Genomic DNA, 25,559 nt, shown 5'->3' on the forward strand with positions numbered 1-25,559 from the left:
CACGGCTGGCATGGTGGATAACTTCGTAAGGCATGTAATATGTTTAAAAAAAAAAAGAGACATATTTAATGGTGGAATTTTTTTATCCCCCCATGTATAACCTGAACATGCAAACTTAGCTCTATATGCTCCACAGCTCCAATTTGTATTTGAGTGTTACTTACGGAAATGTACGACTTTCCACAAGCTGCCTTTACTAATCTCTACTTGAATTTGACGATTCAAATAGCAGGACCTTGGAGATAAAAATCAATGTTGTACAAATTCTCTCAACTCCTCGATTTAAGAAACACAAGAGGCTGAATCATGAGAATAAAAATCTTTATTAGTGTTTTATGAAGTCTGCATAATATGCGCACGCCTGAGAAGCTTATGGTCAGAGAAAAAAAAAGGAAAAAACAAAAGAGGAAAAGAACTGCTCTATCAATACCGCCCTCTACTGGTAAAACAACTGCCACATCTACTGTACTGACTGCTTTGCAAAAAGATTACTGTTAAATACACACATACTGTACTACTGTTATGTATATATGTATATGCATGTCTGGTCCACGTCAGTTTTTGTAATGCAATTTTTTTTTCACATTCATATGTTGTAGGCCAAAGTCAAAACAATGTAACACCGGACCCTAACACTTGGTTCAGTTCCCCAAATCCAAACTTCACTAGGTGCACTTAAAGTACAATCACTACTGCCATATGGTAAACATATTTTGGGGGCGGGGACATGTTAAACTCGCAACAGCCACAAAATGAGTTGAAGCCATAAAGTCTTGTTGTACATACTGTATTTTATAGACAGAACAAGTACGATACAAACACTAACACAGAATGTCCCAGTGTGCAGGCACATTCGCTCCTCTCACAGGAGAAAATAAACACTCTCCTTCTGACGTTCCTGTAACATTTTGAAAGCCAATTATATCTGGTTCATCTTAACCTGCCTGCCGTAAGCACCAGAAGGCTACAAGAGGTCATGTGTGTTTTTTCCAAAAATGAAAGGGGGCGGGAAAAAAATAAAATTGAATGAACTGAATGGCCGAGCTGAATGAACAAATGGCCATTACAAAGTTTTACATGCCACTGGAATCATTCAAACCATTACAGAAAAGTTGATTTCAGGCAAATCTGTTGCTGTTTTAGTGTACTTTAAATGCACCAGATTTTTTCAAAGGAGAAAAAAGGGTAGATACAGGCTGCACATCATGTGTGGCAGTGATGTTTTTTTTCCTTAAACCAAGACAAAGAGCTGCTTAGAAAGTTTTGAGGGAGAGAAAAAAAAAATATATGAAGGAATGATCCATGCCCTCCATGTCACTTTGGAAACAACTGTGGTCTTTATAATATTATTTTAATAAAAAGTGGACGACAGAAATTTTAAGTATATTTATATATAAAAATACATGAGAATACAAAAGTAGCAAAACAATGGGGATATAGGCTAAAAACAGAATGAATTCATTCATTGAAACCTTCAAATTCTCCCAGTGAACCGCTCTCTACTTCACCTTGGAGAGTCCCAGGACTCCCAGTGTCTGTCAAAAAAACAAGAAGCTTTTTGATTAACAGCTGATATTCTCTGGTCCCTGCCCAGTGCACCCTGCAAAGCCTGGCCCACCACCTCTTCAGCTTCCATACCAGGCTGTTCAAGTGGGGGATGTAACTAGACTAAGCCAAGGACACATAAGAGTGCCATATAATGACAAAAATCATAAACTCTTGTCAGACTGAGTTAGCACTTCGTTTTTGAAATATTTATTCAACCAACACTCTTTTCTCCATTACGAGGAATGTCTTATAACGACACCCATCAAGACTTAAAATAAAACTAAAATAAAATTAAAAAAACAAAAACTGAGGTGTATGTGTGTGCGTGTGTGTGTGTGTGAGGAAGGGGTGTTCTGGCAAAGACAATCAAATCACTTTTTAACAAAAACAAAATAAAAACACTGTGGCGTTTCCTTGAGGGGAACGGCCACCAAGGCCATCATTTCTTCACTAAGTCACCTCCCCCTGGCAAGAGACGGGGCAGAGTTTCCCAGAGAAAAGTAAACTTATGTTAACAATGTTTGGGGTAGGCTTTAAAAAAAAAAAAATCATGTTACTTATACAAGCAATCTTCAAATACTGAGAAACTATTCACAGATATTTTTGGTATCTCCTCTACCTCCCAGACTAAAAACCAATATACATTTTATTTGTACCACAAATAGATCTAATATTAAGGTTTTGGGAAAACAGTTTTAACAAGGTGCATGACATAGAGGGGTAACAAAGTGCCAATTTTTTTTGTTGTTGTTTTACTCAAAAGTCTGTATCTGTGTGTGTATGTGAAGTTAAAAGAGGGATGTGGAACTGGGCCACAAATACTATGAAGTATGTCACAGAAAAATCAATCTGTGGGATTTCCTTTTTTTAAATGAAAGGACTCACATGTTTAGAATTTAATGAGCTTTATAATGGGCTTTTTTGAGGGGGGGGGGCTATTTTAGGACATACTGGAGCAGCGTGCGGATGGGGAACCCATCTGGGTCAGAACTTTGTCCAGCCACTGCAAGGGCCCGTTCAAATGCAGCTCGATCCAGCAAGGAGTGCTTGTGACAGTCTGCCGCCTGGAAAATAAAGATAATTTCATGAGCTGACAAAGCCTTTTTATGTTTCACGACATGTGACTTATGATGCTTTATGACGAGCTTTGTTAAGTGAAGCACCCATTTCTACAACTTCTTCTACAGGAAGAGGATGTTGCGGTTTGCAGCTCTCTACTTGAAATTCTTAAAAACTACTTGAAAATCTGATCACACATCCCTGGAATAACCTGAACCATTTGCATCCCATGTGATGGAAATAGTTCAGGTCATTATTAGCTGATGTCACTAATAATGGCTCAAACTGTATGCATCAAAACAAACAAACAAACAAAACAACATTTGCCGCTAGGGCTGTGCGATATGACCAAAATCTCATATCCCGATATAAGACATCTATCGTCCCGATAACGATATAAATCACAAAAATTTAACATTTTCTGTAAATTCTGTAAATCTCGGGCAGCTCGACTTGCGTGACGTGTTTTGAGGTGCATTTTTAGACATAAGTTGTAACGGCCGCCGTTTTCTTTGTGAGTATTTATTACACGGCGTGCTGCGGGGAAAAGCCTGTTCTAACGTTTGAGTCTAATGCCGGGCTCACACTGTGCGATTTTTTCAGTCGCGCGATTCAGCTCCTGCTCAAACTGTACGATTGACTCACAGGGGTTAGAAGTTCGTAGGTCACGATGCAGGGTCTCACACTATACGACCCGATGCTCTGATGCGACCTGAGTGCTCACACTGTGCGTCCATAAAAATGAAGGTTATAACAGAAATTCTGTCGCTCGCTCTCCCTCTGTCTTTCACTCACACAGACACGCACACCACCGCCATCAACTTTGCTAAATTGCTAATGAAAAACATTGATCAGGCAGCTGTGATTGAGCAGCAATGTCTATCCAACTATTTTCACGGTTGTTATGGTCGTCATAATTTTGTGAGGCCATATCAAAAAGGCTCGGATGAGCTTTCCAAAGTTCTACAAGTGCCTCCATCGATTGTGTCCAGATCACACGCTGCACTGCCGTGCTGCTCCATCTTTTTAGCTGACATTTGTGTTTGCGCGTGCGCAGTGTGAGAGACTGCGGTGACACCCTCACGACCACGCGATTGATGATCAGGAGCTGGTTGTGAGGTGTTAATCGCTTCTCGTTACCCCACGTATACTACACAATGCACGACGTACGATGAAGGTCAAAAATCGGGCCGATCGCACGACTCAAAAATTGGCTCAAAATGGGCCAAAAATCGCACAGTGTGAGCCCGGCATAAGGTTTATTTTTTAGCACCTGACGGCTCTTTGTTGCTTTTCATCCATAAATACTCTGCATCCTCTTTCACGTGATTCAGTTTATTTTGAAAAGTCTCAACAGGATCTTGAGCTTTATTGTGAAAGGTTTATGTGGAAAATAAACAAGCAGACTCGCAATGGTTTTACCGTCGTTGTAGATAACAACAACGCATAAAAACAGGCGCTTGTCTGTCTGTAGTGTGGTTATATTAAATATAAGAGAAAGAGAGAACTTTAATAAATTAATATAGCCACTACAGTGACCATCAAAACGATGAAAAAATATTGCCGTAAACAGTTTATTTTGTGACACCACGAAACACATGATAGCGTAAAATGAAACGATTGATGTTTTTATATCGTCATCCGATACATATCGTTATATCGAACAGCCCTATTTGCCGCCTTTGTTAATCAGCAGCAGAAATAACTGGTTCAACTTTTCATCACTAATTAGTCGTACAATGCCTGTTAGCGGCCGGTCCACATCCTGTATGTGATTGGCTCTAAGCTGTTAAAAAGCTGCCCTCCTGCTCCGTGAACCAGCTCAGTCCTGCAGTTATTTTGTTATAGAAGAATCATTTCTTGCATCCAGTGTGATTGTCGAAGCTGTAAAGCAATGCATAAAATCCCTCAGTAGTTTAAGTGCTGCTGAATTGTGTAGCTCTTTGCAGTATAAAGGATATTAATGAATTTGAAATGATTCTTTAACACACAATATTTGTACACAAATAACTTAACCCTTATTTTATGGAGCTTACCATTATTACTTTTTGTTCACTATGTGGTTTTATATTTTATTGCTCTTGAATTAGAAAGCACTTTGGGCATCTATGCTGTTTTCTAAAGTGCTCTGTGAATAAACTCAGATTGGACTCTTTAACTTGGACTCATTGTTGGCTGTTCTATGAACGCTCAGTTTGGTCTTTGTTATTTGTCCCCTCAAGCTTGACTAATAAATTAATCAATTAGTCAAGTCATTAAATTCACTAGGAACAAAACTGATAGCGAGGAAGAAAAACTTTACTTTAACTCCATGACTCTGCAGTAATAAGGACCATAGGGTGCAACTGAAGTTCGGCGTACAAGGCTCCACTAAGATTAACTGTTAACGTTTCAAATCAAATTTCCACATATTAAGTATGACTACATCCCATGATTTCCCGTTTCTGGACCAGTGCTCACCTGTACTCAGCTCCCCAGCCTTTGACAAAGCTCATGCGGATAGTGCACATCCTGGTGAGTTGGTAGACGGCCTCAAAGCCCTGGTTGACTGACTGAGCCAGCAGAGCTGCAAATTCCTGGTTGTTAAAGATTTTTAGGTTACAACCTGAAAGGACAAAGAGAAAAAACAGGGCCGTCAGTTTTCGCTGGTGGTAAAAGATGAATCACAATGAGACTTTGGTTGGAAGTGGTCTGTTATTGTTTTTGCTGTGGATAATTATTAATTACACAGAGCTTTTGTGATGATTCTGCTGGCCTTCACCAGTTAGTGATTTGATTAATTTAGCAAGTTTTTAAATTCCTCTTTTCCCACAGAACTCCTTTAAAAACGTTTTATTCTGATATTCTGTGAATTAGCATTCTGAGTGCATGGCAGAGAAGCGGACTTTCAGAGGTGATATGAAAGGTTGCTATGGAAGCGGAGACACTGGGAGTGTAATTTCCATTTTCACCTTAAAGCAGGATGCTACACAATTTTAAGAGAGAGAGAAACTTTTATCATCGTATTTCTTCTTAAGCATCTCACCTGGAGGAATTTTACACACTGTTGCTGGATGCCAACCATACCGCTGGTTGCAGTTTGGACTCTGGACAAAGATGGCGCTATCACTCAGGCACTCAGCAAATACTTCCCCCCCAATATAGTAGAGTCTAACTCCTCTTCCTGTAAACACAGATAGAACCCAGTTATTCAGACATACTGAATCGTGTGAATGTAAAGAAAGTAATTTTGAAGGCTGAAAGTGCAACAGGTTTCCTACACACAGTTATACACTCCTAACACATACTGAGCTGTGCCATACCTATGTGCCTTCGGGTCATCTCTACAGTGGCATTCCTGTTAACATTAGACAGCAGGCCGAGGCAGAAGCGTTCAGAGTTTGATGGATCTGTGAATCCATCCACTGTCAGTGAGGGCTGAGAGGCGTGAAACGTCTCCCCGACGCGCTGGTTCAGCTCATAGTACGCTATAGAGCACCAGAAGGCCGGCTCCGAGTAAGTCACTGGTTGCAGGTCTGCAGGAGAGGCAAAACTACACATCAGTTACGAAAGAATCACAGAGCATTTCTGCACTGAAAGAAGAGCAAAGACCAGCACTGAAAAGTTTTCTCTGTGTATGCACAGATGTGTCTGCTTTCCTACTGACAGGCAACCACAAGACCCATCCAAAACCACCACCTCACTAATTTATTACCATTATTGTGATTACCAGCAAAATCCCCGCCCTATGTGCAGGTTTTGCCAAGTCTGCGGCACTTGTTCGCTTCACTCATGTATGCAAACACAGACGTGTTAATTCATCATGCTGTTTTTTTTAATCTTCATTACACAGTTGTACATAGAGAGATGCCAAAAAACACCAAATAACTGAATAAAAATGTATCCTGTTCTTTATCAGCTAAACACTTGTGTTTATTTAAATAACAAATTTAATTAAATTTTTTTCACATAGTTCCCTTCCATTCTGTCAGATTTAACATATTCAGTTACACAATTTGTTTGAGTAGAGTTAAAAACAACACTTACCCATGCTGTGATTGACAGGAGACAGAGTGCTGGGGGAGAGCTCTGCTGGAGAACCTAACCAGAAAACAACAAGTCATGGGTGTGGATGCATTAAAATGCAAAAAGGTGGATTATATCTTATAATGAACCTGGTGGCTGTCTTGCAAAGAAAAGCCAAAAGGATACCATAAAACTCATCTGCTTGCTTTACAGTGAACAGAAGAGATGCTGTCTACTGTTGCCATAACACTTGATCTGTACATCTTCTAGATGAGAAGATAAAGTTTGAGCTACAGCTTCTTTCACTGCACTAAGGGTGAAATGGATTAGTTATAAAACAGTAAGTAGCTCGCTGCTGCAGTTGAGGTTATCATCAACAGCACACCAAGCTACTTTATTCTTATATCCAGAACAAGACACCGAGCGCTGCTATAGAATCTTACAAAATAAAACATTTAACTTCTGTGACTTTAAACTTTAAATGCTTTTCTCATGTTTGCTCACGTTTCTGTGGAAAAAAAAAATCTAAAAAGATTCAATCTGGATTTTGTCCCTGCCACCCTCTTTAAGAATTTGAAGGATACGACACATTTAACCCTCTGAGGTAAAACAGAGGGGGAAGTGCAACAGGTAGAATGAAGGTGGAGGACTGAATCAAGACGCTTTCAATAAAGAACAAGCACTGACAGATTGATGCAAGGTGCTACAGTGTGTCTGACAATAACAGCAGCTTTAAAACTGTTCTTATTCATGCCTTCCTGTGTTGTATATACATATCCATGTCTGAATGACACCAAGCTCTCACTTTAGTGGCCTGATAAGGCCAGCGCGTGGTACAGTCAAAACCTCACCTTTGAACCAGTAAGTGAATAAGACTGTAATCTCTTGACGCAACAATCTAAAACTATGTGTTACTATGAGCATACTTGATCTAGGATGAGCTTTGATGGACAGATTTCATTGGTACTAATCCATGATGACAAATAATCACCAGGTAGATCAGGCGACTACGTGACACATGGTAGTGCAGCAGCACAGGTAGAGTCTGACCTATCGCCCTTTACTGCATGTCTTCTTCTTCTCTCTCTCGCCCTACTTTCTTGTCCAGCTTCACTGCTCTACCATCCAATAGAGGCAAAAGTGCCTAAAAACAATCTTAAGAAAATATTATAATAATCATCAATCAAAACTCAGTACCTTCAGTTATCAACTTAAATAACTCAAACAAGTTATATATGGTAACTGAACTGGTGACTGGTCCTTATATAGAACCTTTCCACTCTACCTGAACATTCAGAGCACACTATACAACGTGCCTCATTCATTTACCCATACATAGAAGCAAGCTTTTTCAATCTAACATTCACACTCCAATGAACGCATCGGAGTTCAGTATCTTATCCAAGGATACTCTGACATGCAAACTGGAGCAGGCGGGGATCGAAGCACCAACCTGCATTCAGGTATAACCTGCAGCTATTGCGACTCATCTGGCTAGTGATGTGAGACAGACAGGAAAAGAAGGAGGACCACTAGTCTAGGGTACCTGTGTCCATACTTTGATTCATCTGCTGATCACTGGCCTCCCCATCCTCACTGATGTAGCCTGGTGGAGGTGTTTCTGTTGAAACACACACAAAAAAAGTGATCTTGAACAAATCTTGAAAGCATGTCTTCTCTCAAATCACATTTTCTTTCCCGACATGATGTAAATACAAGAAGCAAACTCACCTGGTATATAGTTGTTTGGAGGTTCAATTCCTGTTGGAAAATTTGTGTTCTCAGGTATGGAATGAGTGTAGTCATCTAGAGGTGGCAGCTCTGGCAGGATTTCTGAGTGTCTTGGCACGAGAACAGGAGGCAGCACTAAAGTGTTGGGGAAAAATTACCAGAAGAGATTTACATATTTAGAAAAATGGCTTTAAAATGTTGCCGCTCACCATTCATTACAACTTCTCACATTCAAAGGGCACGATTTGGCTCACCTGGGGTCTCCACCCTCTGGTAGTGGTAAGGGTTGATGCAGACTTCGTCCTTCTTGAGGTGAAAGGCATACTCACAGGCCTCAATGGCACGCAGCTCGTGGTGGCTGTGAAGGTCTGGCCATCGCCACAAACGGCAGTAGATAACATGGGGAAGGCCCTTCCTGTGGGAGACCTGGAGACGGCCGTCCAAGGATCTGATTGAACAGCAAACAAGAGACGGTGGTGAGAGGGGCAGAACACAGGGGAGGTAGAGGGGGAGGAGTGATACATAATATGGCCAGGTAGGAGAGGTAATGGAGATGGATTGACGAGAAACAAGGATGTTCTCAGCAACCGTCACCTCCAACACTATGATGACAACTCTCCCACATCAAAGTTGTATACACAATAGTTGAGATAGTCACCTGGTTTGGTCAGGGTAGTTGTAAAGGCCTGATGTATCCCACTGTTCTATCGTATTTGGTGTACTCAGTCCCCATATTTCAGAGCAATTGCTGCACACAGAGAAAACAACAAAAACAAAAACAAAAAACAAATGATAAACATGGGACATGACTCATTCAGAAATATCAGTATGGGTATGTAAACACTAAAAGGCCTCTTTTATTGGAGTCTCATGGCAAAAGAAAGACATCAAATTTCAGCTATGAAAATGAAAGATGGGAACTTCAAATAAGAGAAGCCTTTTTCAACCGAATCAAGGGAGAGAAAAAAAAAAGCAAAACCCAAACATAGAATTTGCTAGCACGCACAATGAGTGAGACAAAGGGCATTCTTCACATTGTGGCATTGTATCAAACACTGAAAATAACTCTTTCACTATGATTGTTTATGTCAGAACTTATCTGGAGACATTCAAACAAACACTGAAGACACACAATGGCACAAGAGAAGGGGTGAGGGTGGCAACCTTGGCGAAAAAGAAAAAGAAGAAAAAACCTTTCCATTCTCAAAACACTGACAAGAAAATGGACAGAAAAATGTGAAATTAAGACAAATGGAGAGTAGTTGCTTCTGAATAACAGGACAATAACAGATGATACGTATTATAAGCTAAAAATACACAACAACATGCATTAGACTTTGTGATTGTAGTGGGATCTCTAAACTGACATTTAAAGTTGGAGTCGTCTGGCTCAAGACAAAGCTGGAAATCCATTTTAGTCCACTTACCCCAGAAACGTTTAGCTCATAATATCAAGATGTGTTATTAGCAATTTCCACTGCAGGAAACTGCATGATTGCAACCTAATGTCAACGTGACACCTATCAAAGTCACTAAACGCTATAAAACAAATCAGTATAAGTACAGCTGCTTGAATGACATTACTTTTAGCTGACGTAGATACCATTTCACTCACACTGAGCCAGTCACTCTATCACTAAAACATAAATGTCCTAGAACAACTCTCAGGAGATAAAAAAAAAAAAAAAACAGTTATCTATAGACATCCAAACATTTGATGTGGTACTTGGTGGAACATCATTGAAAGATGTCTGTTAACACGGTGTTCCCACTGAATGCAAGTCTGGGTCATGAAGGCTGGCTGACAAAGATCCACATCAATTGAGCTTTCAACATTTCTCTCCCATGGGACTAATACAAACTGTCTAACAGCAAATATAATATAAGCTTTTAGTCACAGAAACATGAAAAAGCAGAATCACCAACAATCAGCAGTATTATTGTACCTGGGGATGGTAACACACTTTGTGTTACAGTTCTGTGTGGTGATGGCCTTCTCGAGCTCATCTAGCTGACCCGTCTTCTTCAGCTTCTTCACTAAGCTCTTCACGGCCTTCTCGCACCATTTCTCCTCTTGTCCGTTCTGCTCTGCGCCGCCCGCTCCTCCCGGGCTGCTAGTCGATTTCTTCCAGCCCAAAAGCCTCTTCACCACAGGAGGGGTGAATGGCAATATGGAGGACATCTTAAGCTGGACAAGCCAGGAGTCTCCACAGGACTTAATACAAGTTTTCTCTCACACACAGACAAGAGGGGACTGGGAGCTACAGTTTCGGGCCCTTGCTCTCAGGAGCCCCTCTACTGACCACTGAGTCACAGGATGAACTCCAAGGCTAGCAGTGTAAACTCAGAAGAGACGGACACCTTGGGAGAGAGGCATACACAAAGTACATCATTACAAATAAAACTAAAGAAAAAACAAGAGCATTTAAGCTTATAAAAATAACAGGCAGGCATATACAGCGAAACGCTAAAGTCTTGAGCTACCCTTCATGTCTTTATACTTTTTCTAGAAAACTGGGAAATAAGTGTAGCAATTAACTAAAATGTGTGCAAACATAAACAGAAATGAAATACAGTTTATAAGGCAAAAACCTTTAGGGTCTTTAAGTATTTTTCGGGAATAATTCTCTAGGATTCCCGAAGGACATTTGATGGTATTCTTTGGATTTTGTCTGCCTTTTGTTCTGTTCTCTCTCAAGATGATCCTATGCTTGTTCAATACTGCTGAAGTCAAAGTTCTGTGGAGGCCAGTCCATGACTGACTTTGCTCCACTGTGTGTTTTTATAACCAGAAATGGTTTTACTGCACCGGCAGTGTGTTTGGGATCACTGTCGTGTTGTAAAATTAAGCAGCAACCAGTCAGATTTGCTCTTGATGGTACTTTTTAATGCCTGTCATTTCACCAGTTTTGACAAGATACCAAACACTGCTACTAGAAATGTAGCCCCAAACTATGACAGAGCCTCCACCATGTTTTACAAATTGCTGTAGATGCTCACTAATATACCATATCTGTATTTAATGATATAAAAAATAAAAAATAAAAAAATTCACCACTCCATAAAACCTGTTGCCACTGATTTCCAGTCCCGTTCTTGTGTAATGTGGCACACCACAGCTATTTCTACTTAATACTAGTTTATGCTGGCAAGTCATCTTTTGCATTTCTCAAATATTTAACTAAAGGAATGGGAACAAGTTGTGTTATGAGGCTGCCTAAAGATACACTTTAGGCATCACTTAAGATACAAATATGTATGAATGAGTCATAGGTCAGTGAGAATGGTTTAACAAACAACGGGACAGGGTCTAGGTTAAAAATGAGTGAAAAGGGAGCCGATATCCAAAGAAAACCTTTGAAACACCTTCAGAAAGCTCGGAGAACTACTGTTCAAAACCACTTAAAAAAACAAAAGCAAAATGTTAAGAAATGAGGGCGGGCTCAAGCCCTTTGCACACTATTGTACTAGACACCGTTACTTCAAAAAGAAATAAGCAGGACTGTTTTGTCAGCAGCACTGACTCTTGTGTGAAGTAAAGAAATGCCCACCTGATGTTAGCTAGTCACAAACACTGCCTGGCACCTCAACTATTTAGCTTGCAAAACAATGAAGTTAGCAGACCGGGTGTGTCTCTTCCATGCCCAGAAACTAGCACGACAAACTTTTAAAGAGCGCTGTGAATCATATCAAATCAATGTGAGAGTATTTTGTGACAGCCAGTTAGTGCTAACACTAACTGGCGTTGGAAGGCCGGCTGCTAGCTGCCTGATAGGGGCCCTGCCTGGATCAAGTCAGCACTAAATCAGTTTATCAGAGCTAGCTTGTGAATTTCTGTAATAAATCAAGCAAAGAGCGAAATGCAAATAAAAGCCACAGATAATGAAATTCAATAAACCATAGGTAGTTTACGGAAAATTCATAATCTAGCTAAGGCAGCTAACGTTAGCTTAAGCAAGCTAGCTGCCAGCTTGTTATCAAAAATCCTTTTGTTGTGATCCACGAAACAGCCTCCTATGCGCAACAGTCAAGTCGCGCTACTTTTCTACCTACCATCAGGCGGTCAAATACAGATAAGACACAATTTATCCAATCTCACAAAATGTCAACATAAGGGTATACACAATGTAGTCTATCAGTTGAATAAAGCTACCCGTTCTGTGTCTTTTACTCAAACACAGTAAAATGAGCTAGCATCTTGGACGAACTCTTCCAAACTGAGCCCTGTCTCCCGCTGGCTAACGGAGCTACATCTCCCACACAAAACAACATGCTTCAAAGTCAAGAAAGCCGCTCTAAACGTTTCAATAATTACCCCAGTCTGAAAATTCCAGCTTCCAGTTTCCGAGGAAGAGATGTGCGCCTCTCTAAACGCCTTGGTGACATAAAAATACATGAACGCTGCTGTACTGCAGCTAATTTTGACAAGGCTCTTCTCAACTTGCCACCAATGCTATACAAGCTAGTTAGCTAGGTTAGCTAGACCGGAACAACACAACAAACCTGTTGGCTACGGGCAAGCGCTTAGGCCCACCTATCAAAAACGTGATTGGAGGATCGGACGAAGACGTAACTGAATACTGGCTCTTGTCCTTGACAATCTTCTTTGTTTATTTGACAGCATGTGTTTATATCTGTCATCGTTTACGGAGGATTGGAAGCAAAACCAGTATATAGCAGCATTTTTTTTATTACTTGGGTTATCATTATTTACATTTTCCCAACAAAATTAAATAGTAAATTGAAAAATAGGATAAGTTTTATTTTTCACTCCGGCTTATTTATGAAAATTTATCTTTAGAGATATCAGGTTTGCTGAAAATTTAGTCAGAAGCAATAGCTCCTCCCCTCAGGCAGGTGTTCAATTAGGTTATATTGGCTTCACCTGGTGTCGTTATAAAACACTACATCTATCCACCTCTTTTACCCTGTTTTTGTTTTTTGTGGCAATGGGTGGATGTTTGTTTCTCTGTCTGGTGTTATTATCGGGCTCCTTACAGGGTGAGTGTGGGGCTACCAAAACTGCTTTTCTAGACCTTCTAATTTTGCAGTGACTACATTTTTTTGTCCCTTTTCTTTCAATTTAATTCAAGTAGTTGTTTCTGCTGGAAGTGGTATCAGAAGTTGCACCCGGGACTCTAAACTGTGCAGAGATGGTTCAGAGTGTGTGCTCTACAGCTATCTGTGTGATGGAGATCCGGACTGTACGGATGGTTCAGATGAACAGGATTGTGAAACATCATGCAGCAAAGGTATGAGACAGTGTGTATGTTAGATTAGACAAATTGAGTAGCAGAAGTAGTTGAAGAGCACAACGGCAGTCACCTGAAAGCACAAGACCATACAATAATCGAGGGAAAGCCAGATTACCCCCTTGGAGTAACCACCTGGTAACACCTGGAAGGAAAAACCTTATTTGACAGGAAGAAACCACTGGCAGAACCAGGCTCAGGAAGGGACAGCCATCTGCCACAAACAGTTCAGGGTGAGGGGATGTAGAGCCAGAGATTAATAACTAATGATTAAATGCATGGTGAGTAATTAGAAACATTCAATGCAGCCTAGACCTATTGCAGCATAACTAAGGGAGGATTCAGGGTCACCTGATCCAGCCTTAACTTTAAGCCTTATCAAAAAGGAAACTTTTAAACCTAATCTAAAAAGTAGAAAGTGTGTCTATCTCCTGGATTCAAGCTGGGAGCTGGTTCCACAGATAAGGGGCCTAAAGGCTGAAGGCTTTGCCTCCTATTGTACTTTTAAATACCACAAGTAAACCAGAATTCTGGAGACAAGGTGCTCTATTGGGGTTATTATGGTACTATGTTTTATGAAGAACTACGATTGTGCATGTGACTGTAACACCTGTAATGCCTGCACACAAGCAGATCAGTTCCAGTGTGCCCATGGGAAGATGTGCATCGAGAAGAGCCAGGTGTGTGACGGTGTGCCTCAGTGTCAGGACCGCTCTGATGAGCTTCAGTGTGTGACGCTAATGAGGGGCTGTGTTCATCACTGTGACAACAAGACCCGCTGCCTGCCTGCAAACTTCCTGTGTGATGGCGAGGAGGACTGTTCAGATGGCACAGATGAAGCCACTTGTGGTACCTTCTAATGTATTTATAGTACTGAATTGACACTCGTTTTTATGTTGGACTTGTGCATTTATTAATTTTTTTGGGTTTTGAATTATAATGCTTTCCCCACTGTATTTTATTGTTATGTATCCAGCAGAAGACAAAAAGGAGGAAGAGACCATTACAACCTCTGTGCCTTCAGTCTTGGTTGGCCCTTCTAAACAGTCCACCTCTTCTCACCCCATTAAGTGTTCTTTGGGCTTCATACCATGCAGTGACAACTCGGAGTGTATCCAGAACCGCTATTTCTGTGATGGTGAAGCAGACTGCAGAGATGGTTCAGATGAGGCAAAATGCTCATCGTCTTGTGAAAAGGGTAACCTGTTTGTCATCTTGCTTGTTATTAATATGGCTTTACTGCCATCTAGTGAGCAACGCTAGTTTCACATCAGTATTGGTGCATGGCCAGTTGACACTTTGGCTTTTTACTATCAGAGCACCCCTAAAAATTACTATAGCAATAGTATTTTCTTAAAGTTATATTTTTCTAACATTTCTATAGACAACAGCACAGGATGGAATGAAAACAGGCTAGATATCCAGTGTTGATGATGTCATGATGTTACAGTGTACTCACACAGAGCCAGGTTTGTCATTAACAGTCTAATAACTCTTGTTCCTGCGACAGAAAGACAATGCTGAGGTAATTTCATGACACAGATCAGTGATGCAAATTTAAAACGCACTAACTGCAATATAGCAACAGTTCAAACTGTTCTGATAATGCAGCTTATAAAGTGTCTGCTTAATTCTATTTGTTCTCTAAATGGCATCAAAAACGCTAGTTAATGTAGCTTAAATCACTAGAGATTATTAGCCAGTTTTAACCTTCTGATCAACTAGAAAATTGGGAATCTAATCCACCCTGAAATCTCTGGTCACCCATCTTATTAGGTTGCTTTTGAATGTAAAATTGTAGTGTTTATCTAGTTTATTTGAGATGTGCAAAGGGTTGCTTTCATTTGCAAACAGCATATCCAACTAATATTAATTACAAGGCACTGCATATGTGACATTATGATCGGGAGCTGAGCCCCCCAGCATTGCCACTGCAAACTCTGACATTACATGGAGCCAGGGCACTATATGCAGATCAATAAATGCAGACCTAACTGTGAAATTTAGGATTTAAAATCTCTTATTGTAACTGAAGCTCAAACTGACAGATGATATTTGTGTCAGCAGATAAGCTGGACAGTTACAAACAATCTAATGTGTATGCAGTAGGATGGTCTATGCGTTTGTAGATTTACAGATGTATGTACTACAAGCCTGAGCCCAAGTGAGACCTTAATGTCAACATAATAAAAAAAAAACATTATACAATATGTCCTCTGTAGACCAGTTCCAGTGTGCCCATGGAAGGATGTGCATTGAGAAGAGCCAGGTGTGTGATGGTGTGCCTCACTGTCAGGACCGCTCGGATGAAGCGGAATGCACAAAGTACATGGAGGGCTGTTCTCATCAGTGCGACAACAAAAGCCGCTGCATTCCCAGTAGCTTCCTCTGTGATGGGGAAAGTGACTGCTCTGATGGCAGTGATGAGGCCAAGTGTGGTATGTGGGCATACTAATGTCCTACTTGGTTTCAGCTTTGCTTGCATATGAGTAATCTTTAATGCTTTGTTTGCCTCCGTCTTGTCAATATAGACAAGGAGGACTGCAGTGACAAAGAGTTCAAGTGTACCAGTGGCCAGTGTGTGTTGGCCCCAATGCGTTGCGACGGTCACCCAGACTGCCGGGACCGTTCGGATGAGGAAGACTGCACCAAAGTGCCAGCCTGCAACACCAAACTTCGCTGTCCCCAGAGCAAGGAGTGTCTAGTGCAGGAGTGGATCTGTGATGGAGACCAGGACTGCAGAGATGGCACTGATGAGAAGGTGGATGCTAAAAAGCAGCTTCATACATGCTAACCTTTGAGGAGCAACCATAAAAAACTTTTAAAAATGATTTGGGGAGTGATTTTTATTTATTTATTTTTGTGTTTTTAGGAGCTAGTGATTTAGTTCAGGTCCTGTTTGTGGATAAATGAAGGGGAATTCATTGTAAATAAAACCAGACATTAGATGTTAGCTGCAGTGTACATCAATGTTGGTGTATTACTGTCATGTTCCTCTTCAAGTTTAGATGTCAGGTTCAGAAGGCATGAAGCAGGGTTTCTGCATGTTGTTGAATAGTACTTTACTCTCCTTTAAAACTGCTGCATGTCCTCTGATGGGCTAAATGTTCAGCTGGCTTCCTGCAGTTTTTTTCTTTTTTTCCCTCCCTCCATGATCAGGAGTTGAAATGGTAAAGTGCATGTTTAGATGATGATTAAAATTTAATTGGGCTTTCAGGATTGTCCTGTGGCTCCAGTGAACTGTGGGGAGTTCCAGTGGTTGTGCAAATCCAAGACCAAGTGCATCCCTACAGCCTGGATGTGTGATGGCATGAAGGACTGCAATGATGGCAGTGATGAGACTGAATGTGAGTAAATTTGGAATTATTCACAGAATTAAACATCAATGTGAAAACTTGTAGCAGTAAGGGTCTTTATCTTATTCCAGTTTTACCACCTGCTAGATCTGTTTAGCACATAGTATAAAAGAGGACATAAAATATGTCGATGCTTGTCTGAGAATATTCTATTTGCAGAATGAGACTGTCACAATTCTTTAATTCAAATTGGGATGTTTAGTTATGTGAACTGTAAAATGCCTGTGATGTGTAAATTCTAGCTGAAGATTAGTAAATGGATATTCCTGTACTTTAATCTGCTGCTGAAACCTGTGTGTACATGAATGCCGTTCATGTTTACAGGTCAGGCTGTAACATGTGCCCCTCACCAGTTCCAGTGTGGCAGTCAGGAGTGCCTGGATCCAAACCTGGTGTGCAACGGCATTACAAACTGTGCAGATGGTTCAGATGAGGGAGGAAGCTGCCATACAGACTGTGCAGAGGAAGATAACATGGACTGCTCCCAGGGCTGCTACAACACACCTCAGGGACCGGTGAGAAGTGTGTCTTTAAAATTCTGTGTGCTCGATCAAATTTACCCAGCAGAGACGGTGCCTGAAAATGGACTGAAGGGTGTATGTAGCAATATTGCCATGTAAAGTCTGATTGTTCTGGATAAACAATCCCTTTTGTTGATCCAGTAAAGATGTATTTGAAGGCTATGAGCCTGCAGTGACTCAAAGTGAGTAATCTAAATGTTAGATTTGCATTTGGTGTCTCTAGCGCTGTCGCTGTGCAGCAGGTTTCAGGCTCATGGAGGATGGGCTGGCCTGTGCTGATGTTGATGAGTGTAAAGTTCAGACTCCAGGTGTGTGCAGTCAGCTATGCATCAACACTCCAGGCTCGTACAGATGTGACTGTCAGCCGGGCTTTATAATGGAAGCAGATGGACACCACTGCAAAATCACTGGTAAAGCTCCCTTTAATAAACACAGCATGGCGTTGTCACTCTTGAAGTGGAACTGGACAAAGTTGAAAATGTCAGCACGCTGCAGCCACACCAAAATCAAATGGGTTTGACTTTTGCACCATTTCAAGATTAATAACATTTTTGCTACATTCTGTTAAATATGACAAAAGCAGATGTATTGCAACAGCATACCCATATGGAAAAGATATATAAATCTTATAAAGTTTGTATCTGTCTTGTGTGAAACTTGTATGAAAAGCACACGAGTGAAAACGGATATAAGATCCCTTGAAAAATTATATAGATGAAACTTGTATGTTTTGGATAATTACTAAAACAATAAATGAAAGTAAGGAGAAAGTGGCCACTTTCATGAGTGAATCATATAAGCCTTATACGATTCACTATATGAAGTAGGTCACATCTTATGCAAGTCTTTTATAAGTATTTTTTTTTTCTATTTCTTTTCCATATGGGTAGCGGGACATTTTGGGAACTGCACCCATTTTATTTATTTTCATTTTTAACGAGTACGCATGCATGTCTGTTGAAAGACTAAGCCACATGCAGGAGACCACAAACTGGAAGCGGGGGTAAATACAGGGTGAGGAACACTCATTCTTCTGGTGTGTGACACATTTTCACTTCATTCTCACGCTCATAAGCTGCCCAAAGAAATCTCATGCCAAATAAGGGCAAGGATCAGAGGGAGAAGCAGTGGGGCTCACAGTTGGTGAAATATTTTTATTTTTTGTAATGTCCTTATACAAAAGCTTCTTTCAGCGGCTTCCTTATTCAGAAGAGGTGAGAACAGCAGATGGATCTGCAGATTTGATTTTTATCTGGAGGACTTTCCTGATACAACCCTCTGAGGGACTCACTTCCTGCTCTCCTCAAACTGGCATCTTTTGTGTGTCAGGCAAATATGTAAACCACAAAATCATGTGTTTAATAGCATTACAAAAATCTAGCCATTCTGCTGAAAGACTCTCCCCTGCCTTTTCACAAGACTTTGCTTACATTTATTGAGTCTTTTTTTTTTTTTTTTTTTTTTTTTAATTAAACATTAAAAAGGTGAAATGGAGCAAAAAGCCTCAGTGTCGAATAACTTATGCATTATGATGATTTTCTTATCCGTCAGGTGAGCCCCTCCTGTTATCCTCAATCCAAACAGATATCTACTTGTATGGCTTGCGTAGTCACAGCTTGGTTACGTTGCCCTCTTCTGCAAAGAAGGCAGTCTTGTCTCTAGACTATGACTGGAAAGGGCAGAAGGTCTTCTGGGTCAGTCTGGGGATGGATGCTATAATGTGGTCTTCTCTAGATCAGAAGATGACAGGAAGTCTGATTAAAGGTTCGTACAACTCCAATGTGGCTGGAGCATTCAGAGGAATGGCCATTTACTGTCATGTCTGAAAGTTGTATCAAGGAACCCCTGTGGAAACAAGATGCTACTTGTTTCCACAGGGGTTCGGGCTGATTCTATAGCTGTGGACTGGGTCGGGAGGAATCTGTACTGGATCAATGGGGTGAAGAGTTGTATTGCTGCCATCAGATTGGCAGCAGCCTCTGCAAGCTCACTGGACCAAAGCATCATCTTGGATGAAGACTTGGATCAGCCCCGCTCTCTTGCCCTGCTACCACAAAAAGGGTTGATATGAATTTAAAAAAAGTAGAAAAAAGACAGAACTGTTTCAGTTTTTACAGTAAGCGGCATTCGTGGTCTCTTATTTCATCAGGCTGATGTTCTGGACAGAGATTGGTAATGTAGTGAAGATTGAGCGTGCTGGGATGGATGGGTCAGAGAGGAGGGCAGTGGTGAACTCTAGTTTGGGCTGGCCGGGTGGTGTGGCTGTAGATGCCGTCTCTGAGAGGGTCTACTGGACAGATGAAAGACTGAGGGCGATTGGATCTGCAACTCTGGATGGCGACGACATTAGGGTAAAATGTATCTATTTAACCTATCCCAAATCTGCTGTTCTAGCGAAAAGGTTATCAAGCTCTGTCTGTGAAGGCTCTCAGTCATCCAGGTCATCGTAGTCTAAGGAGCTTGAAGAGAAAAGCCTCTGAAGAAGCTTCTTCAGAAGCTTCTCGGATGAGAGGTGAAATGTCTTCAATCGACTTAAAGAAGTCCAGATGCTTTTCTTTGCAAGCCTCTTAGTTATCCCGCTCTCCTTCCATGTCTAAAAACATCACTTTAGATAAGATACCTCTTTATTGTCATTGCACAGTCATACATAGTACAATGAAATTGGAAAACTGTCTCATGTCAGCACTACATACAACACAGTAACTTGGTAATAAAATGAATTTACTGAAGTCTTTTCCCTAAATGACTCCAGAATATGGAAATGATGAGTTTTGTGTAACAATGAAAAATGTCTAACCTAACTGGTGACTAATACCTTTTTTTTTTTTTTTTTTTTTTTTTTTTTTTTTTTTTTTTTTGTATATATAAATGCCGTTTTCAGATTCTACAGATAAAAGAGACCACAAACCCCTTTTCTGTGGCAGTGTTCAATGACATGCTCTACTGGTCTGATGCCAAGAAACGAGTGGTGCAGGCTGCTCATAAAATCTCTGGTAAAAACCATCAAGTTGTGCTGAAAAGGCCCAGACAGCCTTTTGCTGTGAAGGTAAGGAGTAGATGTTGAATTAAAACATGTTAGGAAATGGAGCGGCATAATAATGTACAATTTTTGGATCCTTTCATGTGTTAAGTGCTCATACAAAGCTATTCCATTATGTTTGAAGAGTTTCCTTTTTTTGTTGGACACGATTAAGATGTTGTTTGGCACACCCTAATGGTTAAAGTCCTGGAAAGCTTGCTGAAGAAGTTTTAATTTAAAATGTTACAAACAGGCTTAGAAGTTTGTTTTTTCTTCTTTTAGATCATCCACCCAATGCTCCAGATGGGCACTGAGAACCCCTGCAAGAAGATGGGTTGTTCGCACATGTGTGTGCTTGCTCCTGGGCCCAGGGCTGTGTGCAAATGTCCCCCTGGTCTCTTGCTGGCAGAGGATAACCTCACCTGCTCCAACCTGGTCAATTCGGCATTTCTGCTGTTGCTGTCTCTGTCCAGTGTCACTCAGGTTTTGCTAAACGCCTTAATTTTACTCAGTGTAACCTGCATTGGCAGAATATGCTGTATATGGATTTGCAACTCAAATGTCTGATAAATTGGAACAATTTGTTCTGGGTACAAACTTTCAAAATGGGAAGTGGGTTCTGAAAGTATAAAAGTATAAAATGCATTTTTTTATTTTTATTTATTTTTTTATTAATAGAAATGGTGTATAAATAACTGATGCAGCTTTCCTTTATGTGTATCCTTGGTTTTGGGCTCTTGAGCATTCTGTTTTGCGTCTGCACACCACCACAGTAAAATTCTAATTTTGACTTTGAAGACTTCTTGAATCACAGCTGAAAGTATGCACTTCATTCACATCTTCTTTGTTTGATTCTAAAGTCAACTGTGGTGATGAACAGAAGCAAGCATTAGATTGTCATTGGACAAATACTTACGACAAATACTAACTGGATTTAGATGCATTTATTAGGAAAGGATACTTGGCAAATTGCTCTGCTCTAAACTGTAATTGTTAAAACAGAATTTCACTCAAAAGTGAAGCAAACTCCACGCCTGCCCTTCTGGACAGGCTGCATCACACAGCAAGCTACATAACTAATCGAGTAATGCCATTAAAAATGGAAAGACTTTTATATAAATGCTTAATTATAATATAAATACTCTAATCTCAGTAATCTCTGTAGATCTACTTGCAGTCCCAACACACAGCAGCCGAGCTGAAGGGCTGGCCCGAGCATCTGGCCCTGCAGATACCGAGCGTGAACAAAGCCAATCTCATGGACTACAGCCTCAAGGAACACACTCTATTTGTGACAGATGATGCCACTTCTTCACTCAGCTCTTTCAGGCTGAAGGACTCACTCCTGATGTCTCGGGACCAGCTTCTTGAGCTGCTGGATGACGCCATCACTGCCATGGCAGTCGACTGGATAACACTCAACATTTACTGGAGCAGTTACAAACAGCCCCGCCTGCAGGTCACTGCTGTCACAGGCACATACACAGCCATTCTCATAAAGGAGGGGATCAATAGAGTGGGTTCGATTGCTCTTCACCCGCCCAGTGGAAGAGTTTGTTTCACAAATATGGATCTGGAGGCTACAGGCAGCACGGCTACAATAGTGTGCGCCAGCATGGATGGTGGTGAGCAAAGAGTGGTGTGGAAGGATGCTGTCCAACCAGCGTCTTTGGTCTTCTCTAATAATGGGGATAACATTTTCTGGGCTGACACGAGTAAGCTGACACTAGTTTACTTAAGTTTCATTGTTCCAATAGGTTGTTCTCTTAATGACTTGAGTCAAATGTTCTCAGGTTTAGGGACCATTGGCTCTGTCCTGATTGATGGATCTGGATATACAGAGCTAAAGGTTGATGACGGCCTGACTGCTGTGGCTGTAAGTGACAACATCCTCCTCTGGATTACAGTCACTGGTAAGAGTCCAAGCATGTACTGTAATAACTGACTAATTCCTAAAATTCAAATGACATCTTGGCCGGAGCACTTTTGGTAAATGACTACTTCATAACATGGATAATGGCTCCACAGGAATCAACATCTTTGAGTATAATTTAATGGTACAACTATGACCTTTTGTTCCTTCAGACAAGACCCGACTCTGGTACAAAGAAGCTCAGCAGGATAAGAAATTATGGTTTGAGGTTGGCACACAAGTGGTCGGCTTAAAGGCATTCAGCAAACCCAGTCAGATGGGTATGTAAGAACCACAAACGGAACACCTGGGTTAGGAAAGGCTAACCTGCCCTTTTTAAAGAAGTTTCTACATGTCATGTACAAAAAACCAAACTACCTCATGCCTAAATATCTGCTTGATTTCATCAGGCTCTAACCCGTGCACAGAAAACAATGGGAACTGTGAGCACTTGTGCCTCGCCACCCCAGCAGGTCGCACATGCAAGTGCTCTTATGACCACATCCTTCTAAATGCTACTCAGTGCAGCCCAGAGCAACACTGCCCAGCTGGCAGCAGGCCCTGCCTCGATCACCTCTCATGCCTGCCTGTGGAGAAGTTTTGCGATGGACGTGGAGACTGCACGGACCACTCCGATGAGAACTGTGGGACACAAAATTAAAGACTAAAACTGCTCCTGTAGATGATGACACCTTATTGCACCTTGGCTAAAACTTTTTCTTTTCCTTTCATAAAGGTGTTGGCACCCAGCGGCGCCCAGGAGCTGAGGTCTTGGCTCCCACTCAACCTCACAGCTCTCCTCCTCCTCCTTCCAGTGTCTCTCCTGTCTCACAAGTCACAGGTCTGACCACAACACTGAATGTCAGCATTCAGCGTGTGAACCTGGATGCCCAGCAGTGCAGCCAGAGGCGCTGCAGTGGTAACGGACACTGTGTAGAGACGAAGGGAGTTACTACATGTGTGTGTTCACTGGGCTACAGCGGTGATTCCTGTGAAAACCGGCTCGTAAAAACCATGCAGGGTCCCATTGTCTACGCTGCCGTGGGTCTCTGTGCAGCAGTTGTTATTGTCATTGTTGCAATAGTGCTGGTGAGGAGGAAGAAGAGTGCCAACTTAAGGTTTTGGTTTTTTTTCTTCTTTATTTCAATCTCAAATTTAACTTTTTCCTTGCTCTCTCTCCGTGGGTTTTGGTGTGGGTGGGCTACAAGACTTGGCAACACTTGTCCCTTTGCTGCAAACCAAGGACACCATCTCCTATTGCAATGTTTAGTTTTGTACACCTTACTGGGAAGCATTTGCACACATTAACCTACTGGTGGTTTGATGTGATGGATAACTATTTTACAGCTCTTCTAATAGCAGCTCTAAGACTTGGGCACAGTGGCTATATGGTGTGAAATGCTAGCAACAGAATGCTAACGCTCAGGATGGCATTTATATCAATGTTATTAGATGTGGGTTAAAATATTATTACTATATTGATTTTATAACTTGGAATCTGTTTAATTGGAGGTTAGTTCTATTGGCTCTCAATTAAGCATATACAGCAAACAAGCATAGTGGTGATCTGCAGGAACGGATGTCCATTTGTGAAAAATCTGTTTGGATTTGGAATAATCTCGAGCGTGTGGTTTTTTAAAATGCCATATCAATCCCTTAGTTGGCACATCTGGTTTCAAAATGGAATAGAATAAGCCTTTATTTACATTGTACAGTGGTCCCTCGTTTATCGCGGGAGTTGCGTTCTAAAAATAACCCACGATAGGTGAAATCTGTGAAGTAGCCAACTTTATTTTTTACAATTATTACAGATGTTTTAAGGCTATAAAACCCCCTCACTACACACTTTTCTCAGACAGGCATGAACATTTTCACACTTTCTCTCTTGTTTAAATACTCTCAAAGTTCATACATTCGTAGAACAATAAGTCCAGTATTATAGAATGAAACCAAAGGCACCCATGGTTGCCTTTGACGGTGCAAAACGTTTTGTCAGAAAACTTACAAACCTACAGTACAGCACTTCCAAGATTTATGCGAATTTGACAAGCTGAACGCATTCTGAACTGTGCAGGAGACGCGGCACGGAGGAGATTGATTGAGACTGGCCTACAGCCAATCAGGACGCAGAACACATCACGCTGTTAAAAAAATTAAAATAAAAAAACATGCAAAATTGCAAAAAATCACTGAAGCCGGGAAAGGTGGACCACTGTACAATGAAAATGCCAAGATGGTCAAAACAAAAATGCACATCTTAGGTTTCATATGGGACTTCATAAACCAAGTGGTGATTTCATGATAGCAGGTTCCATTTCTTATATGGTCTGTCCATCTTCCATATACAGTATCTTTGCATTAGGATATTTTCCTGAACTGGGCGTAACCACTTGGAATGATGTCAACGGGAGTAAAAATGTTTGTCCTGTCCATTTGTCTGCCACTGAACCAATGCAATGTAGTGTTGCTACCATAATATTTGAGAGAGAAAAAATCCAACATGGTTGATAAGAAAAGTGAGGAGGCTTTCTCCCCCCCCCCCTTTCGGGGCCATGAATCTCAGCACAGATTTGCATAGTAATTCAATTATCCAGTCTAGACTATGCTGTTATGTTTTGGATAATCTAATTTTTGCCAAGTAAGAAGTGTGGTTATGGATGGTGCATCATTTTCATTTAAAAACAAAGTCAGGAACTTGATTCTTATTCCGACTTTTAGCAAAAATAACTTGGTGTTTCTACAGTTTGAGAACATTAGAGCTTTGCTGCGTGTGTTCTTGTTGCAGGGGAAATGGACCATCAGCAGGCAAGGAGATGAGCATGACTGACCTGGAGAGCAAAGCGGAGACCATTCCCACATCCCATACTGCCTCAGCAGAAAAGCCAGAGGTGGACCTCCCTTAAACCAGCAGCTTCCCGTTTTGTTTTGTCGCTTTGTTGGAAGCCGTATCCTCTGTGGAATTGAGCTGATTTATGAACAAGTGATGTTTTAAATAAACGGTCTGCATTTTCCACAGTTTCCTGTCATGTTATTTCAGGTTGTTTACTGTTAGACCATCATTGTGAAGTTTGACACGAATAAGCATGAACACTTGGATTATAATAGATGGTAAAATGTGAGTGCAAGTCTGACTTTAATGCCTTGTTTTGACCAAAA

The 25,559-nt window shown here is 41.1% G+C and overlaps 2 protein-coding genes across 7 annotated transcripts; one reads left to right on the top strand and one right to left on the bottom strand.

Annotated features, from left to right (window-relative positions):
* Positions 1-304: 304 nt before the first annotated feature.
* LOC146507288 (SMAD family member 2) lies at positions 305-12,849 on the bottom strand. 3 transcript variants are annotated; one of them, XM_085180413.1, is made up of 11 exons: positions 12,659-12,849; positions 10,290-10,704; positions 9,002-9,091; positions 8,598-8,791; positions 8,344-8,478; positions 8,171-8,233; positions 6,634-6,687; positions 5,910-6,122; positions 5,633-5,770; positions 5,068-5,212; positions 305-2,612 (listed from the first exon to the last, which is right to left on the bottom strand). In XM_085180413.1, exons 2-11 carry the CDS (start codon positions 10,523-10,525, stop codon positions 2,489-2,491), a joined length of 1,392 nt encoding a protein of 463 aa, XP_085036539.1. In that variant the 5' UTR covers positions 10,526-10,704; positions 12,659-12,849; the 3' UTR covers positions 305-2,488. The 3 variants fall into 3 exon arrangements, with proteins under 3 accessions (XP_085036539.1, XP_085036536.1, XP_085036537.1); XM_085180410.1 differs by having other exon boundaries at positions 8,159-8,233; positions 12,659-12,847; XM_085180411.1 differs by lacking the exon at positions 12,659-12,849 and adding an exon at positions 11,895-12,644 and having other exon boundaries at positions 8,159-8,233.
* A 335-nt stretch (positions 12,850-13,184) lies between these two features.
* On the top strand, positions 13,185-25,414 carry lrp13a (low-density lipoprotein receptor related-protein 13 a). Of its 4 annotated transcripts, none has more exons than XM_085180407.1 (20): positions 13,185-13,344; positions 13,440-13,595; positions 14,229-14,444; positions 14,572-14,793; positions 15,818-16,033; positions 16,127-16,356; positions 16,813-16,942; positions 17,276-17,466; positions 17,696-17,882; positions 19,024-19,236; positions 19,350-19,533; positions 19,622-19,823; positions 20,354-20,518; positions 20,774-20,974; positions 21,657-22,206; positions 22,285-22,404; positions 22,577-22,684; positions 22,814-23,047; positions 23,140-23,521; positions 25,189-25,414. In XM_085180407.1, exons 1-20 carry the CDS (start codon positions 13,293-13,295, stop codon positions 25,304-25,306), a joined length of 4,077 nt encoding a protein of 1,358 aa, XP_085036533.1. In that variant the 5' UTR covers positions 13,185-13,292; the 3' UTR covers positions 25,307-25,414. The 4 variants fall into 4 exon arrangements, with proteins under 4 accessions (XP_085036533.1, XP_085036535.1, XP_085036532.1 ...); XM_085180409.1 differs by having other exon boundaries at positions 14,575-14,793; XM_085180406.1 differs by having other exon boundaries at positions 13,223-13,344; positions 13,437-13,595.
* The last annotated feature ends 145 nt before the right edge of the window (positions 25,415-25,559 follow it).

This window comes from Neolamprologus multifasciatus, chromosome 12 (genome assembly GCF_963576455.1).
Source record: "Neolamprologus multifasciatus chromosome 12, fNeoMul1.2, whole genome shotgun sequence".
Taxonomy (NCBI): domain Eukaryota; kingdom Metazoa; phylum Chordata; class Actinopteri; order Cichliformes; family Cichlidae; genus Neolamprologus; species Neolamprologus multifasciatus.

Coding starts and splice junctions, on each gene's coding strand:
- LOC146507288 (XM_085180410.1), bottom strand. CDS start 10,525: ATGTCCTCCATATTGCCATTCACCCCTCCTGTGGTGAAGAGGCTTTTG. Junction 8,234..8,343: donor TCCAAACAACTATATACCAG/GTGAGTTTGCTT, acceptor GTGTTTCAACAG/AAACACCTCCACCAGGCTAC. Junction 5,213..5,632: donor AGTGTGTAAAATTCCTCCAG/GTGAGATGCTTA, acceptor TTGTCCTTTCAG/GTTGTAACCTAAAAATCTTT.
- lrp13a (XM_085180406.1), top strand. CDS start 13,293: ATGGGTGGATGTTTGTTTCTCTGTCTGGTGTTATTATCGGGCTCCTTA. Junction 16,943..17,275: donor TGGCAGTGATGAGACTGAAT/GTGAGTAAATTT, acceptor TCATGTTTACAG/GTCAGGCTGTAACATGTGCC. Junction 22,685..22,813: donor CAGCAAACCCAGTCAGATGG/GTATGTAAGAAC, acceptor TGATTTCATCAG/GCTCTAACCCGTGCACAGAA.